Source organism: Platichthys flesus, chromosome 12, assembly GCF_949316205.1.
Source record: "Platichthys flesus chromosome 12, fPlaFle2.1, whole genome shotgun sequence".
In the NCBI taxonomy this organism is placed as follows: domain Eukaryota; kingdom Metazoa; phylum Chordata; class Actinopteri; order Pleuronectiformes; family Pleuronectidae; genus Platichthys; species Platichthys flesus.
Window position 1 is genome coordinate 930,904 of NC_084956.1, and position 16,404 is coordinate 947,307.

General features: G+C 46.7%; 3 protein-coding genes across 10 annotated transcripts in view; 2 read left to right on the top strand and 1 right to left on the bottom strand.

Moving 5' to 3' along the window:
* LOC133966701 (mitogen-activated protein kinase kinase kinase kinase 3-like) overlaps positions 1–9,137 on the top strand; it is a 33,364-nt gene extending 24,227 nt beyond the window's left edge. For 4 of the 8 annotated variants that reach the window (XM_062401725.1, XM_062401728.1, XM_062401727.1 and 1 more), the window contains 16 exons: positions 52–430; positions 1,550–1,656; positions 2,038–2,079; positions 2,253–2,337; positions 2,448–2,527; positions 2,883–2,943; positions 3,042–3,159; positions 3,262–3,320; positions 3,510–3,613; positions 3,752–3,923; positions 4,013–4,081; positions 4,167–4,259; positions 4,350–4,420; positions 4,852–4,907; positions 4,989–5,042; positions 5,700–9,137. In XM_062401725.1, the coding sequence (XP_062257709.1) occupies positions 52–430; positions 1,550–1,656; positions 2,038–2,079; positions 2,253–2,337; positions 2,448–2,527; positions 2,883–2,943; positions 3,042–3,159; positions 3,262–3,320; positions 3,510–3,613; positions 3,752–3,923; positions 4,013–4,081; positions 4,167–4,259; positions 4,350–4,420; positions 4,852–4,907; positions 4,989–5,042; positions 5,700–5,787 (1,638 nt within the window). In that variant the 3' untranslated portion in view covers positions 5,788–9,137. The remainder of the gene's footprint in view (positions 1–51; positions 431–1,549; positions 1,657–2,037; positions 2,080–2,252; positions 2,338–2,447; positions 2,528–2,882; positions 2,944–3,041; positions 3,160–3,261; positions 3,321–3,509; positions 3,614–3,751; positions 3,924–4,012; positions 4,082–4,166; positions 4,260–4,349; positions 4,421–4,851; positions 4,908–4,988; positions 5,043–5,699) is intronic. The other 4 variants (XM_062401731.1, XM_062401732.1, XM_062401730.1 and 1 more) reach the window with 3 other exon arrangements.
* LOC133966542 (basement membrane-specific heparan sulfate proteoglycan core protein-like) overlaps positions 1–16,404 on the bottom strand; it is a 298,590-nt gene that overhangs the window by 267,557 nt on the left and 14,629 nt on the right. The gene's annotated exons all lie outside the window — the stretch shown is intronic.
* Positions 9,330–12,225, top strand: LOC133966703 (galectin-related protein-like). The gene is made up of 5 exons (XM_062401733.1): positions 9,330–9,753; positions 10,191–10,271; positions 10,383–10,471; positions 10,976–11,183; positions 12,082–12,225. The coding sequence occupies exons 1-5, from the start codon at positions 9,721–9,723 to the stop codon at positions 12,223–12,225; spliced, it is 555 nt and encodes a 184-aa protein (XP_062257717.1). The 5' UTR covers positions 9,330–9,720.

Below are 16,404 nucleotides of genomic sequence, written 5' to 3' on the forward strand. Positions count from 1 at the left end.
CTTTAAACTGAGCAATGAGCCGACTCTTTGTCTTTCCCTGTTTCCTCTCAGCCCAAGTCCCTGTGCTCGTCCCTGCAGCAGCAGCAGCTCAAACAAGACGACAGCCAATCGCACAGTGAGGATGACAGCGGAGGGGGGGGGACCATCAAACGCTGCCCCGTCCCGCCCACGGCGAGTCCGGCCAAGCCCGCCTCCAACGTGCCGCCGCGGCCCCCGCCCCCGAAGCTGCCGCCCCACCGCCGCAGCAGCCTAGGTAACGAGAGTCCGCAGCGCACGGACGGCGAAAACTCCGCCCCCGACGATGACGGGAGCTTTAGGCATTTCTGGGAGTGGCTCCACACGCCTCACACAGATGAGGAGCTGGAGGAGGCGTGGGAGGTGCTGAAGGAAGTGAAAGAGGAGGAGGAGAAAAAGGAGGAGAAGGAAGCGAGTAAGAGCAGCCGATTGGTAGATTGGTAGTGTCCACAGTCCCTGTTGTCCCCTTCAACTGGTTGTCTCCCATCAGTCAGTCCTCGGAGTCTGGTTGATGTATTTGTCCCATGAGCTCATTAATACTAGCGCCTTTTTTAATTTTGTTTTGTTTGTAGTTCCTCCCGTCCATCAGCTTCTGCTTAATATGGTTGTTTGTCATCTTTACTGGCACCGGATTGGTTGATTTACCCCAACCAGTCAAAACATACCAGTCTGCTACCACTTACCCCCTCGCTTCCCAGGAGGAAGAAGACGGAGGAGCGAACATCGTCCTGATCAGAACCAGAAACGTGTGTGATGTGATCCTCTAGTTTCATCCAGAGCTGAACACTCACGTCCGGCTGCTGGGTTGTTATTAGTGGTTAAATGAAACTTAAAATATTCAAAGGCAGTTTCTTTTATTTTGAGATAGAAGCTGAACACGAGCAGAAGCACCAATGGAAAAATACATCAATTACATCTATAAATATAATAACTATGAAAGAGAATACACGTGTTGAAAAACAATCAGTACAGGAGTTTTTCTAATATTTTCCACATTTCACTACTGTTTAAAACTCTGGATATTTTTAGGTTTCTGATTTTCACTTTGTGATTTGGATTTTTCGAGTTTTATACTGAATTTATTAAGAACAGGGCAAGTTGGATAATAATTCATATTTCTCTATCGTTATGGAAAAAGTCCACAGCTCAGTCCCAGTATTTAGATATTTAATTAGCCTACTCAAACTGATCATCCCAGTGGTCTGCACATTGACCAGCCACTGTCTACTGGGTCTGGTTCATTCACAGCTTCCTTTGGTCACGACCGTATTCGATCCTCAGTTTTCTTCCTGCTGCCGCCTGCTCCCTCCCACTCTGCTCCCAGTATCTCTTTGTGATAGTTCTCCTCTGTGTCTCCTGTAGATTACACTGTTCTCACTGGAATCAATGATGTTCATGAGTGTCGGTGTGGGTGGACTGTGCTCAGTGTCCCTCTGTCCCGACCGTCTCCCCCTCTGTCCCTCACACTGTCCCTCTGTCCCTCTGTCTCTCAGACGTACTGAGCCGTGTCTCTGTTGTCTCTTGTTGGTTGCAGGTAACGGGCTGAACTCTCCACACAACGGAGAGAAGGACAGTCCGGCAGAGAGACAGTCCACCATGCCCCCTAGTGTCCCCGTGCGGAAAGACAAGAAGGACGTGGCGGTAAGCAGACTTTGCTCAGCAGCAGTGATTTGTGAGGAATTTCCAAAGGGTCCAAATAGATTTCCACTGACTCGTTATCTAGTTAACATATTGATATAATGATAATAATGCACATATTGCTGAGTCGTGGAACAGAAAAGTCTTCACCCTGTTGAAGGAAGTTGTATTTTGTTCCTTTGCACTCAGGACACAGATTTTAAAGACAATGTTAAATAGTTCTCACAAATTCCAAAAAGGTTCCGTTAATGTGAAGTTTTGAATCCTGTGAAGTTTCAAAATGATGAATTTTTAATCCCCCATCAAGAGTCGGGCCAAAACAAGTGCTTACTGACTTTGTGTGTGTCTGTGTGTGTCTGTGTGTGTCTCTGCTTTTCTTCCCAGACGCCGATCAGCAACGGTCTCCCACCGACACCTAAAGTCCATGTAAGTAACAGTTTGGTTCTGCTTTGCTCAGAAATAGTTAAAACTGTAAGATTATACCATCATATCTATAATCACGAGCTTGGTTGAAGGTATCGTTATCTGTGCAGTCACCATGTTACCTGTTCAATTCTTCCTTTGCACCGTATTCATTATCCGTCTCCTGTTGGTGGCAGATGGGCGCGTGTTTCTCCAAAGTGTTCAACGGCTGTCCTCTGAAAATCCACTGTGCCACTTCATGGATCAACCCAGACACCAGAGGTAACCAGTAGGAAACCAGTGGAACAGCAGCTCACTCTTGTACCTGTTTGTTTATGTTGTAATCTGAGCTGTTTTTGCTCTAATGACTTCATTGTTGTTTTTTTTTCCAGACCAGTATTTGATATTTGGAGCTGAGGAGGGGATCTACACATTAAACCTTAATGAGCTGCATGAGACCACCATGGCGCAGGTGGGACTGAACATAAAGCCTTTCCCATGGAGAGGCCTCTGATCAACACTCAGTTAAATTCATTAAAGCTGCAGCACATTGCACAAACTCACAGATCTCAGTCTATGAGCTGTTCCCTGGGAAGTCTGTAAAACACACCAGAAACGCTGTATCTCACTATGATAATTAAAAAACATCCCAGATCTGCCTTAAAATGTTTAAGGGTTGGTTCTTGGCCCACGTCTCATCCTGCCGACAAACAAGTGAACAGAGCAGAGCAGCACATCAAATAATACTAATATACTTTATGAAAATGTGATCTAGTTGTGATGTGTTAATTTGCTGCATCTTAATTTTCTCTGTCTCCTGTCTGCAGCTCTTCCCACGAAGGTGTACCTGGTTATACGTCATGAACAATTGTCTTCTCTCCATATCTGGTGAGCTCTGACATCCATCTTCTTCTCTATCGATGCTCATAACAGGATTCCTTCTTTTCTTTCTCATATTAATTGTCTTCTCTTTATTCTGATTCCAGGGAAAGCGTCCCAGCTGTACTCCCACACGCTGAGCGGTCTGTTCGAACAGGCCCGGCAGCTGCAGAAGTTACCAGTAGCCATTCCCACACACAGGCTGCCTGATAAGATGATTCCCAGGTAACGCTCCGAGCAGGAGGCCAGACCACGTTTACCTGTGACCATCTGAAGTCTCCAACTCCAACTCAAACCACAAACTGTCTCTGTTTGTGCCTTTTACAGGAAGTTTAGTGTGTCCAATAAGATTCCAGACACTAAAGGCTGCCAGAAGTGCTGCGTAGGTGAGCAGGAGCATTTCACTGTCAGTTCCTAATCAGGGAACAACCAACTGACGAGTGTGTATCAACACTGGAAAACCACATATCATAGTTCATAACAAAGAGAAGATGCATGGAGGCTGACGAACAAAGTGTGTAGTGCTGCTGAGACACAACATGTGAAAGGTGATAATGTGTGTTGTGTTGTTTCAGTGCGAAACCCGTACACAGGCCACAAGTATCTGTGTGGAGCCTTCCAGTCCAGTGTCATGCTGCTGGAGTGGGTGGAGTCCATGCAGAAGTTCATGCTCATCAAGGTTCGTTCAGTGAAATGATAACTCCTCTTATTGGTTTACTCCTTTCTGCCGTCAGTCTTACTCACTTCCTGTCTGAGGTCGTCTCTTCACAAACAAGCGACTCTGACGCTTCTCTTTTCTCTTTGCTCCACTGGACAGAACATCGACTTCCCGCTGCCCTGTCCTCTGGAGGTGTTTGAGATGCTGGTGGTCCCGGAGCAGACCTACCCTCTGATCTGCGTGGCCGTCAGTAAAGGAACCGAGCTCAGCCAGGTGGTCCGGTTCGGCACCGTCAACCCCAACTGCACCTCGTCCTGGTTCACAGAAGAAGGTGTGAGAGGCTGCTGACGTGTTGTGAGGTTTGTGATGTGATGAACATGAAGGTTAAACACAAACTCTTCCTCATGTTTGTCTGTGCAGACACACCACAGACCTGTGTGATCCACGTCACTCAGCTGGAGAGGGACACCATCCTGGTCTGCCTGGACAGTGAGTACCACACACACACACACACACACACACACACACACCTCTGTTCTGCAGCAGATTCACCTGAACCCCCCTCTCTCCACAGGATGTATAAAGATAGTGAACCTGCAGGGCCGCTTGAAATCCAGCAGAAAGCTTTCAGCCGAGCTGACGTTCAACTTCCAGATTGAAGCCACAGGTAAATGAAAACACAACCACACCCACAACTCACATCTCCTCTCGTGAGTCTTTAAATTACAAGCTCCTTTGTCTCTGTGCTTGTTTGCAGTTTGTCTCCAAGACAGTGTCCTGGCTTTCTGGAGGCATGGCATGCAGGGGCGGAGCTTCAAGACCAACGAGGTGCGATGTATAGCGAGTGTGTGTTTGTGTGAGAGTGTGTGTTTGTGTGAGAGTGTGTGTGTGTGTGAGATGGCCTCTGGGCCGTCTAATGAGGTCCATGCATCTAGACAGGATGTTATTTAATGTCAGACTGTTATTGAGAGACTGTTAGTTGCTGTTGTTGTAGCTGCTTAATTCCTGAAATACAAGCAGGTCGATGAATTATTATATTTCTTAAATAACAGAGGTAGATTTTTCAGAAAACTGAATTCAAACTTTAAAGTCTTGGTTTATGAGAGAACCACTTTGAAGATCTTTCAATGATGAAAATCCGACGGATGATCATTGACCATCAGCCGTGATTCACTGGACCTCAACATGCCCCCCCCCCACCGGACATGTCCCGGTTTGTCCTTGAACTCTGACCTTGACCTTGTGTCTCCCTCGGTCAGATCACCCAGGAGATCTCTGACAGCACACGCATCTTCAGACTGCTGGGATCCGACAGGTGAGAACACACCCGTCACCAGCTTGTACACTTCACATCGTCCCGTCTGTCTGTGTTAACTTTGATGTCTTCTCACTGAAGACGTTCTGACTGTAGACATCCAGAGGCCGGGGACAGAGGCATCTCTCTGCCCAGGTACACTCACTGCTCGCTGGCCTCACGCGGCCCAACCTCTGCCTCTTTCTGTGGGAAGTCTGGAGCTCTGCTTGACTCAGGAGCTTTAGGAGGAGGGGGCTCTTTTAATAAGTCATGACGGCATTGACACCAAAATCATCTTTGTATGGTCTGAACACTAAATTCAGCTTCACCACATCTCATCAATTTGAGCTGATCGACCTGTATTAGATGATCTTGGTGTCGTCTGTCCCACTGCTCAGCGAGAGCCTGTGATTTGAGTTGTGAGCCGTTCCTGTCGAACCAGAGACTGTGTATGAAGCTGCTGCACGTGGACCAGTGCCACCATCTTGTTTGGCTTCACCTTGGGAGAGCTGTGGTGTCGTCAGTCTTCATAAACAGTCTGTGGTTCCCAGCTTTCTCTCTGTCTCCCTGCAGGAGACCTGAGGTGATCTGTAGTCTCTTAATGAAGTGTGTCCCTGCTGTCTCTGTCTTCTGTTAACCGGGCGTTCACAGGGTTAGACTGGATCCTGCTGCTTGTCTCTACACATCTTACTCCTGAACTAACAACAAGCTCCAACCGACTGGGGTGTTCCTCTATCAGGGAATTAAAGGGAGAAACCTGATTTATGTGTTTGTATCCTCACTTGTGTGTGTGTGTGTGTGTTTGTGTTACAGGGTGGTGGTGCTGGAGAGCAGGCCCACTGACAACCCCACAGCCCACAGCAACCTCTACATCCTGGCAGGCCATGAAAACAGCTACTGAGACACACTCGCACACACAAACACAATCTCTACACAGCGTACCACTGATGCAACCGGGAGACACACACTCAGTCCGACGCTATCCCAGCGGCCTCCACCTTCTCACTGGGCAGTGGAACTGGGAGACGAGCAGATTGTGGGTGCACACGTGGATTCCCACTCCGCAGTGTTTGTTTGTGTATCAGTTGGGCGTGTTGTAGAGGACGGCGGGTTGTGGGCTGAAGCAGCTGGTCTGAGGCCAGTCTGGGTCGCGATGGCTGGGGGGGCGGGGGGCGACTTCAGCCCAGTATCCTGTTAGCATCCCACCTCCCCCTGCACCGCACACTGGGAAACAGCGTCCAGCACAGAAGTTCAACACTACTTCTACTACTACTTCTACACACATTAGTACTACTACTACTACTGCTACTCGCGCTACAGCTTCACAGAACAGCCATCTTGCACAGAACACCTCCCCTTCTCCCCTTTGTTGTGTTCTCCTCCGTCTCCTCCTCCCTCGTTTACTTCCTCCTTTTTTTTAAACTACACCTTTATTTATTGTGGCATGATGTAACTTTAACAACCAGGATGGCTTTCCTGTTTATTACATTTTTTTTTAAAGGATAAAAAAGAGAAAACGGACTAAAAAAGCTTCGCCACCTCTTCTAGAATCAAATTCCAGTTCCATCACCACACAAGTGCTTAATTGACCTCTATTTAATTGTTGTAAATATAAATGTAGTATTTTTTGACAGAGACAAACACTAAAAAGACTAAGGTCGTGTAGATAGGTGTGTGTATAGTAGCTCTGTACGACGTGGAGACAAATAAAGAGACAGAGAGACGTGGGGGTGTGACAGGGCAGTAAACTCACTTCCTGTTTCCCCGGTCATGTGACGAGGTGCAGGCCCCCCCCCCCGCGGTCTCCTCAGGTGGAGCGTTAGTCGTCTGATGTTCTTATAACGATCTGCAGCTCAGGATTGGACTGAGCGAACAGGAAGCACTGCTGATTGGTCCTTTTCATCCTGCATGCGTCGCCATCAGACTTCCTGCTTGTTCGCAGCACAGCGACTGATTCCAGGTCAGCGGACGTTTGAGTTCAGTTCATCTTCGTTTCTGTTTCCTGTCTCGACATCATCTTCTGTTTGTTTTTTATTCTATTTTAATCAGAACGCCTCATTTCTGCTCATCAATGTTTTTTTTTTATTGAACCACTGGTGTTAAGATTTTGCACAGAGAAAAAAACCTGTATTTGATAAACAAATGTGATGTCATTATATGACCTTGTTTGTATGCACAGTGTGTGTGTGAGTGTGTATATGTGTGTGCATAGACATGTTAGTGCATCGTGTACAGATCTGGTCTTTAAGTGACAGTTTCTGCCTGAAGCTCTTTGACAAGCTGGATTTACACAGAAAGATAAATGTTCATATTTATACAGTAGAGCCGGTTTCAATGAATCATAATAAATAAAGTCAATTAAAGCCTAACAGTCCGATGAGGAAACCACATTTAAATTCACCAATTATTTTCTGGGAATTGATAAAAATTTTCAAAATATAACCCCCCTGGATCTGCAGCAATATTTAATATTTCACTTTTTTAAGTTAATGTGAGAACTTTTTGTAACAAACAGAAGTTCAGGCATGGAAAGAAACTCTTTGTCTCTGGTAATGATAAAATCATTTGATAGATTTCTCTGTGTTAAGAGCAGCAGAAAACCTCACACTGGATCAAACGCATGTAAAACCAGGATAATAACACTTTTTATGATAAAACCTGTGTGTGAGGTTTGAAGATGACATTTAGATTTCTGTGTAGATCTTTGTTTGCAGCCTTCACAGCGGGGACGCTCTCTGAAGGAGGAGCAGCATGTGGTCGTTCACTAACATCTTCACAAGCTGGGACACCAGACCTCTCTCACCAGATCAGATGAGAAACACTGAAATCTCTCAGAGCTGTTACTGACTCCTCAGTGAGCTGCAGGTGGTGAACCAATCAGATCAGTCAGGTTCTCCACACTAGCACAGCGTCACCACATCAATATGACACTAAGCACTCCTGGTACAGTGATACAGATGTGGTGGTCCCTACTGGGTGAACTGGGATGCCTCTGGTTGACAGACACTTGAAACTGGGCTGAGACCCTGTGAACAGAATCTGACTCCTGCCGACACACGGGCTTAGAACCCTGCGTCCTGTGAAATCTTGTGCTTTAACATTTACACACAAACTAATTCAATGCTACACTATGAATCCTGTGGTAGACCGAACGATGATTACATCAAGCCAAAGTTCAGGTGTCACTCCAGGCATCACACCTGTGGCCCTGCACGCTGTTCCACTGGTCCACTCACTGAGCAGATCCTCTCACTGGATTCCAGCTCCAGCTTCATTCTGTGTTGTTTAAATCACCTGAGCACAAATCTGGATCATATACAAGACGTTAGGACTTCACCATCCTGCTCTTTTCACCTCGTCTGGAGTCTTCTCCGGTTCTCAAACAAAAACCAAATCACTGAGCTCTTCAGGCGACTGTCGCTCGGCACAGAGATTTTCACAAACCAGAAATAAGAAGTAAACACGGACATTTATTGCCATTTGTTAGATTTGCCTTGAAAGTGAGTGACTCCCCAAGTCAGGTGGTGTAGCCACAATCAAGCTAACACGCTAGTGTCAGAGCTGCAGCCAAGTTCCATTCACACAATAAGCTTCTTTTACAAATGTCTTCGTTCAGCGTCAGAGAGAGAATTCAGTTCCATCCACTGATTATTCACTTTTAATATTTAGCTCAGTTCATCAATTTGATAGATTGATTGAAATCTCTCTTGATTTTAGCAGCGTTTCCAGTTTATCGTACATTTGGAAGAAATTCATCAAACTTTCCTTTTACATCTGGATTCAGGTCAAAGAACAAACTGTTTCTGGATTTGATGTCATTTTTAATGTGATGCTTAAATAAGATATAATAATAATATAATAATTAGATAATTGTGCAAGATGCTCTCGTTGAAAGACAAAGTTAACGAGAGATTAAAAACTCCTCTATCACAGCCGCTCATATAAAATTGTTAAAGTTATGTTTTTCTCCTGTGGGTTCATTCAGTTTTATTTTGGAGGGGAACTTCCTTTTAGCAGAACAACAATGTGTCTCCGTGGGATTGACAGATGCTTCATGATTCCTCCGTTCGGTCGCTATCACACCACCGTTGTCTTTTTGTTTTCATAATGCAATGCACATGTTATGAAATGTATATAGTGTAAAATAAAAATGGGTTTGTTTTACATACTGTATAATTGCCTATATTTTGTTTCAGAAGTGTAACAGATTTATGAGATGACAGGTTAACACATTAAAAAGAAGGAACTCAACCCGCCGCTGTCATGTGGTCATTTCTGAGGAGGTCATGTCCCCAGAGTGGAGGACACGTGGGGACACTGAGGGAGACGAGTGGCTGATGCTTGGTGGGTTTGAGTTGTAATGGATGTAGATGTCCACTGAGGGGCAGGAGAGGGGGGGGGGGGGGTAGTACAGAAGTGAATGGAAACAGTGAATGTCCAGTTCCTTCAGTGAGAAGCTGTCTGTCCCGGTGGTTCTTTGTCCCAGGGACTAACAGCAGAGAGTCCACGGAGCCTAATTGGGTGAAGGGTTGAGGGACATCTGTCTGATTAGCCTCCTCCTCCTCATCCTCCTCTTCCTCTTCCTCCTCCAGCAACAGACGGGGATTAAGCTTCTGCTCTGTAATTATTATAAATCATACGTCAGCAGAAAGCCAGGGCCGTGTCCCGAGGAGGAGGAGGAGGAGGAGGAGGAGGAGGTGCAGCCGCTGAGGCCCCGGGAGACGTGGAGCGGACACGGGCCGGAGGAGCAGGAACATCCGCCGGAGTCAGCGCCACGACGCGCACACACACACACACACTCCCCCGGCACCGAGCGCGGATAATACGCATCAAGATGGCGGTGCAGGCAGAGGAGAGCGACGGGAGAGTGAGTATAACGTGGAGAACATGGAGGTGTCCAGTGTGTGTCTGTGTGTGTCTGTCTGTGTGTGTGTTTGTGTCACGGGTCGGATTCTAACGGACCGTTATGTGGCTTATTATGAGGAGCGCGTCCCGTGCGCACAGGGCGGCGACTCTTTCATGTGTGGCCGGTGGGGGGGGGGGGGGGGGGGGGGGGATACGGTGCGGTCACCTGGACGGAACAGCCGCTGCTCCGCGCGCACCGCAATGTGCGTGAGGCCGATTAATGATCTCACGCTGCTCCGAAGAAATAACATCATGACGGGTCTGCTGCTGCCAGCGTGTCATTGTGTAACTGTAGCTAGCGTGCGTGTGTTAGTGTGTTTCTCTGTGCGTGTCTGTGTGTGTGTTTAGATGTGTGATTGACAGCTCGCCTCCTGGTCTCTCTCTCTCCCGCTGCTGCAGAACGTGGAGCTCGAGCACCTGAACGAGTCGCTGGGGAACCCCGGCCTCATCTCACCTGACAAGGATCTGTCTCGAGTCCTGGTAGGGACCCCCCCCCCCCCCACACACACACACACACACACACACACACACACACACACACACACCACACGATCAAACGTGCGTAATGGATGAATTGTGCTTTTTGAGCAGACGGTGCCGTTCAGCGGCCGCATCCGGGGCGGCATGCGTCCCGGGAAGAAGATCATCGTGATGGGGATCGTGGACCAGGAGCCGGAGAGGTGAGGTCACCAGGTCCAGGTCCACATGTCAGACTCCCAGTTAGACCCATCATGACCCAGTTAGAGGAGCTCTTTGTTCTGGGGCGGACCTGCTCAGCCTCTCGGGCTGTGTGGGCAGCAGCCATGGGGAGAAGAGAGACTTCTTAAGTATGCAGAGACAGGGCGTTCCCCTCAGCAGGGGGGGGGGGGGGGGGGGTGCTGGGTATGGGTGTGTCCTCCTTCCCAACATGGAAACTTGTGTCCAACTTGGATGGAACCTCCCCATGACCTCATCGTGTTCTGTGGTCGGCTGCTGGAACACGATTCATGAGTTCACACAAAACCTTCAACTGAGGAACTTCCTGTGGTAATGTGTGTGTGTGGGGGGGGGGGGGGCGGATTACTGCTAATTAACCCAATGCTTTGCTCTTACACAGCAAAATTAAGATTCATCCCAGATTAGCTATCGGACTCACATCTGACGTCCTGTCTGTGTGCCCCCCCCCCCCCCCTCCCTCCCTCCAGCTTTGACCTGAGCCTGACCTGCGGCCGGGACCCGGAGGAGGAGAAGGAGGAGGAGAAGGAGGAGGAGCCACCGTACGACGTGGCCCTGAAGCTCAGCGCCCGCTTCAGCGACCGCCAGTTCCTCCGCAGTGCCCGCGTCTCCGGGAAGTGGACGGGGGAGGAAGTGTCCACTTCCTACTTCCCCTTCATCCCCGACCAGCCCTTCAGGGTAAACACCCCCTTGTGATTTCATCTCCTGCAGAAAAAAGGACATTTTAGTTTTGAACACAATTATATGTCACAACTCTAAAGTGTTGGACATCCAGAGACAAACAGGAAGTGCATCTCGCTGTTGAGTCCTATCTGCACTCAGCCGCTTTCCTGCGTGTTGTGTGTTTACTGGGATCAGCTGTTTGGGAGGGAGGAGGGCGAGCACGTGATGCATGATGGGTAATTGTCCAAAGACCTGAGGACGTTTGAGCTCATGATGTCAAATTCTGCTCTGATAATCCTGAATGTGGCCTGAAAAGCAACATATGGTGTTTGACTAAAAATACACAACCTTCCATGTGCGTTAATTTAACTCAACAAAAGTGTCGGCTTGAAATTTGTCTTTAGACAATAAGAGACAACACAACAGTTTAATCCTGCGTCTGGTTGTGTAACGTGATGATGTGTCGTGACTCAGTCCAACGCTCGGGACGGAGATCAGGACGTTTAGCAGGAAGTGGGTTTCGTTGGCATGTGGACGCAGGCGGGACAGGAAGTGGTTTCAGATCACGTGATCCCACCTGAGTCGGTTCGGTCCAAGCCGCACAGAGGGAAGTTGTTAACACTGATGCATTGTGGGATTGGATGAGTTTGGGTTCACAGGGTTTCAGTTGTTCTGAGAAAAGTTAAAACAATGAAATGGAGCAGCAGTGAGATGTGAGTTTATTTATCTGTCGGTTTGTTTTTTGGGTCGAGAAAGAACCTTTTAGATTCAGTTCAACATCCAAAATCCTTTTAACCTCTGGAGCTTATTGTTCTTTTATTTCAGTTTGATGCACAAACAACAATATGTAATTCTGTTTTTATTCTAAACCTGGATGATTAATGGTGATTATTAATTCTCTTTCCTCATGTAGGTGGAGATCCACTGTGAGCACCAGCGCTTCCGGATATTCGTGGACGGACACTCGCTGTTTGACTTTTATCACAAAGTGAAATCTTTGCCGTCTATCGACTCGGTACGGATACAAGGAGATCTACAGATCACCAAGCTCGGCTAACACCCCCCCCCCCCCCCCCCCCCCCCCCGCTCTGTAAGTCACGTGTGGAGAAAGGACTCAATGGAGACAAACACAAACACACAAGTTTGGCCGTTGTGTTGTCATAAGGCTCCGGCAGCGACAAGTTAGATCTCCTGCTTAATTTCCTTCAGTCCTTTGATCTGAGGCTTTGATCCATGTGATGGTTCTTTCTGTTTTTCCACGTAGCCCCAGTTCGGTCAGATCAGGATCTCACAGCTTCTATATAGTGTTGATTAGTTCTGTTGAATCCTTTAGGGACAGGGAGGCGGGGGGGGGGGGGGCTTGCATGGTACAGGAGCCAGTTACTCAGGAACATCTGGAGCTCAGCAGCTGAAAAATGCTTATTGAAGATGTTAATAAGTTAAAACTCTTCCTTGTTGACTGATGGAATTTATAATCAGATAAAAGATTGTTTTAGGTGGATGTGAAGTAATTGTTGTCGTTTTCTACTAAAACTTGTGTGCAGCTTCACCCTCTCCTCCGTGTTGGTGCGTGTACCCCCCCCCCCCCCCCCCCTGGGTTTGTTCCAGTTGTCACAGCAACACGCTGCAGTCTCACCGACCTAAATACCCAGATATGAAGATTATATCACACAACAGGCAGAGCGTCCAACACGCTACACAATGTTGTGTAGTGAATGCAGCCGTTCAAGAGGAGAATTGGTTTAGATGCATTTGGTCTTTCCTGCAAACCTCCTCTGACTTGGTCTCTAGAGCAGTTTTCATTTTCTGGAGTTTTTTTTTCACATATGAAGAGTGCTGCAGAGGTTTGTTCGGGTCGGACGTGTCCGGAACATTCCTCCGCCTGCAGCCGGACGCAGAACATACAAGTACAAGTTCCACTGAGGAAATCAAGGGCTTTTCTTCACAGCTCGTTCACACCAGTGTCGGCTCAAGCTCTCGAGTCTCGTTCTACGTGTGCGGCTCCTGGTTTTCATCCTGAGACATTCGTTTTCATCTATGTTCGTGTCCTTCACGTGTTTGAAACATCAGCAACACGCCCCCTCCAGCTCACTGCGTGTCCGGAGCACCTCTGGAACATGTCAGGACCTCAGTGCTGGTCTGAAAACAGCTTCGCACAATATGCAACTTGTGTTCCTAACCTTCCTCTCATTGTGTATCTGGGAGAAGGTGTGTGCGGTCCGAGTTTTGCAGGTTTTAGCCGAGCGCAGCCTTGTTCCTCCGTCAGCTGCTTGTTCCTGGAGCAGAGTCGGAGCCTGGTGGTTTCCTGAATGTAAATTATTTGTGTTTCTATCGTAGTGTAGAAGAAACAGCGATGCACAAAACTTGGTACCTGACATCACGGTGTTGGTCTGCTGTTTCCATGTCCGGTCTGACAATATGTCTCACGTGATTTATGGCTTTTTACAAAGTGTTGTTCCAGAATCGTTCCCACTGAAGCAGGAAGATTCTCTGAAACACGTCTAACGATCGGTTCCAGGGTTTGAACATCTCGTCCTTCACTGAGGGAAAGAGAGAGAAACTCAATCAACACAATCTGTATAGATTTCTGGATCACTTTCTAATAAAGGGTTGATAAGATGTAACGTATGGTTTTAATAATGAGTAATAATTTATTTACTTATGCTTTGTTAAATGATACAAATTTTGGCTTTCCAGGTTGCAAAAGGAAAAAAAATGTATTTGGTAATAATGTAGTAATTAGTTAATGTTGGTAAACCATCTATTAAACGTGTTTTTCAGGTACAAATGTTAATAAACCATAAAGAGTCCTGAAGTCCTCACTGTATTTTATTAATATGCTTTTCACACGATGAGATGTTACTGGTTAATAAATGGATTCTGCTGTAAATAGACACACAATACAAGGACCAGTTGAAGGGATTTGAAATAACCTGTTTACCCCAAAAATAGTTTCTAACGATGTTTACTTGACGAAATGTCAGTAAATTATTCATTTACGATTATTAAAGTTATGAACAACTTATTAACCTTTGAAAACTGATTTATTAGAAAGTGGTGCTGGTTGATGTTGGTTTACTAAAAACAGTTCTGATGTCAGCACACCTGTCGAAGTGCTCCAGCTCTGTGGTAGATCCTCAGAAGGTGAGGCCTCACGCTGCTGTGGATCTGGAAGAAGCCAGAACATCTGCTCAGAACATCTGCTCAGAACATCTGCTCAGAACATCTGCTCAGAACATCTGCCCTGACCGCCCTGCGGGGCGACGCAGAGCCACATCTTCTCTTATCCTCATCCTCTTTTTGTGTCCAGTCATCACAACCCACAGAGAGGACGTTGCTTCCTTCACTGGGAGATACGCTCGCTGACTGGTTTTCTCCCAGTTGCTCAGGCGGCGTCTCTCCAGGCGCTTCTCGTTGTCGTTTATTTTAGACACAAACAGGAAATGAGAGCAGTTTGTTGTGAGAGGGCACAAGGAGGTGGGAGCGGCGCTGTGTGTCTCCAGTTGTGCAACGGGACAAACAACAGGCGAATGATGTGTGATTGTGTTGACGGGTTGTGTGTTTGGATGCATCTTGTAGAGTTTTCATTGAAAAGAAACGATGAAAACATGTTTGTGTTGTCTTCACGTAGAGACAAGGGTTTGTGGGTTCGGCTCCTCACACATGAAGCTGAACAGCTGTGTGTGTTGTTGGGAACCAGTCAGATGAACACTTCCTGAATTCAAGGGCTCAACGCAGGGGGCGCTGTTTGTGTGGTTGTGCATGGAGCTGAGCTGGAAGTGTGTGTTTTCTCCCTGTCTTTAGATCATAATGATAATCATTTTTAAATTGTCCCACAACCCTTGAACAAAGTGAATGTGATTCTCTTCCTGATTGTATTTTGATGAGAACAAACTGCCCTTCCTGCCCTGAGTGGGGGAGCCAGGTCATGTGACCCAGGTCGGTCAGTGGCTCAGCTTCTAGACGTTGGATGTAAAAAGTGATGAACTTGAGTTTTTACAAGACAAGTTGATTTGCATGTGAGTCGGCCCCGTGGAAAGACTGAGGTCTTATAAGTCAGTTTTCATTCCAGTCCAGCATGTGATTTATTATATTTTGTACATTTCTCAGATATGTTTCAAGGGGAGATTTTCCTTTGGCCTGTTTTCTTGTATATGACCTCATATTTATGAAGACTGAAGTTGAGACAGAACCTTGATGTTGAATTATGGGATTTAACCGTTGACTGTATAAAAAGATGGACGACGTGTCAGTTAGAGTCTGTGCAGTGGTGTCAGAGGCTGACACGCCCTAGACCAATCACAAGTCACCAGTCAGCTGTCAATCACAACGTTTCTCCCTGTGTTAATAGCATCAATTAAGGATAAAATGATCATAAACACAAACATGTGAATGAACCTCAGTGTGATAACAACTATCTAATTGGAAATCTTTAAGAAAAATGTATTTCACGTGTGCTTTGACTTTTTAGTTTGGTCCATGTCCCATTTGCTAACATGGGGGAGACACCCATACTGCAGTCAGCCTCCAGGGGGCGATCCAAATGATTTGGCTTCACTTTTAGGGCGCTGTGATGTCGTCCTTCTTTCGGTTTTTAAAATGTGCAAAACAAGAACTTGGACTTGAGTAAATCTTTGTTTTCCACTTGAGTTTAAACGAGGATACGAAATAAATAGTTTATGAAGAAAAACTCCACGTCTGTCGTGAAAACAGCTACATGATGATATCAGTGTCCTCTGAGTAGAAGTAGCTTCATGTGTGTGGTGTGGTTGTTTTCATTTCTATCTATCACAGTGTAACCAGCAGGATGTGTGTGCTAACGATGCTAATGGAAACATGCTAACTGTTTATATAACGAGGTTTTCTTCAATAGAGATGAAAGTGTTTCGGCTCCGACACGTCCAGACGTCCACACTGGATTTTACTGTGAGACATGAGGACACGTGTGAGTCTGAGGACAAACAGGATGTCGGCGTTAGAGCTTCTCAAAGTCGTTCATGGGACCAAGCATCACTCTGCTGCTGAGCATGTACAACGAGATGCCACAGACGCTGAGTCATGTTCTAAACCAGTGGTTGGATGATGACAGTGCATTCGACTCCTGTTCTCCACGAGTTCTTTTCTACTTTGCAAACCAATAAACTTCTCATCTTGAAACTGGCTTGTCCTCAGTGTCTCTGTCCAAAAACATTCAGATACTCAGGAGAAATTATTTGTAAAGGGTTCAAATAACAGG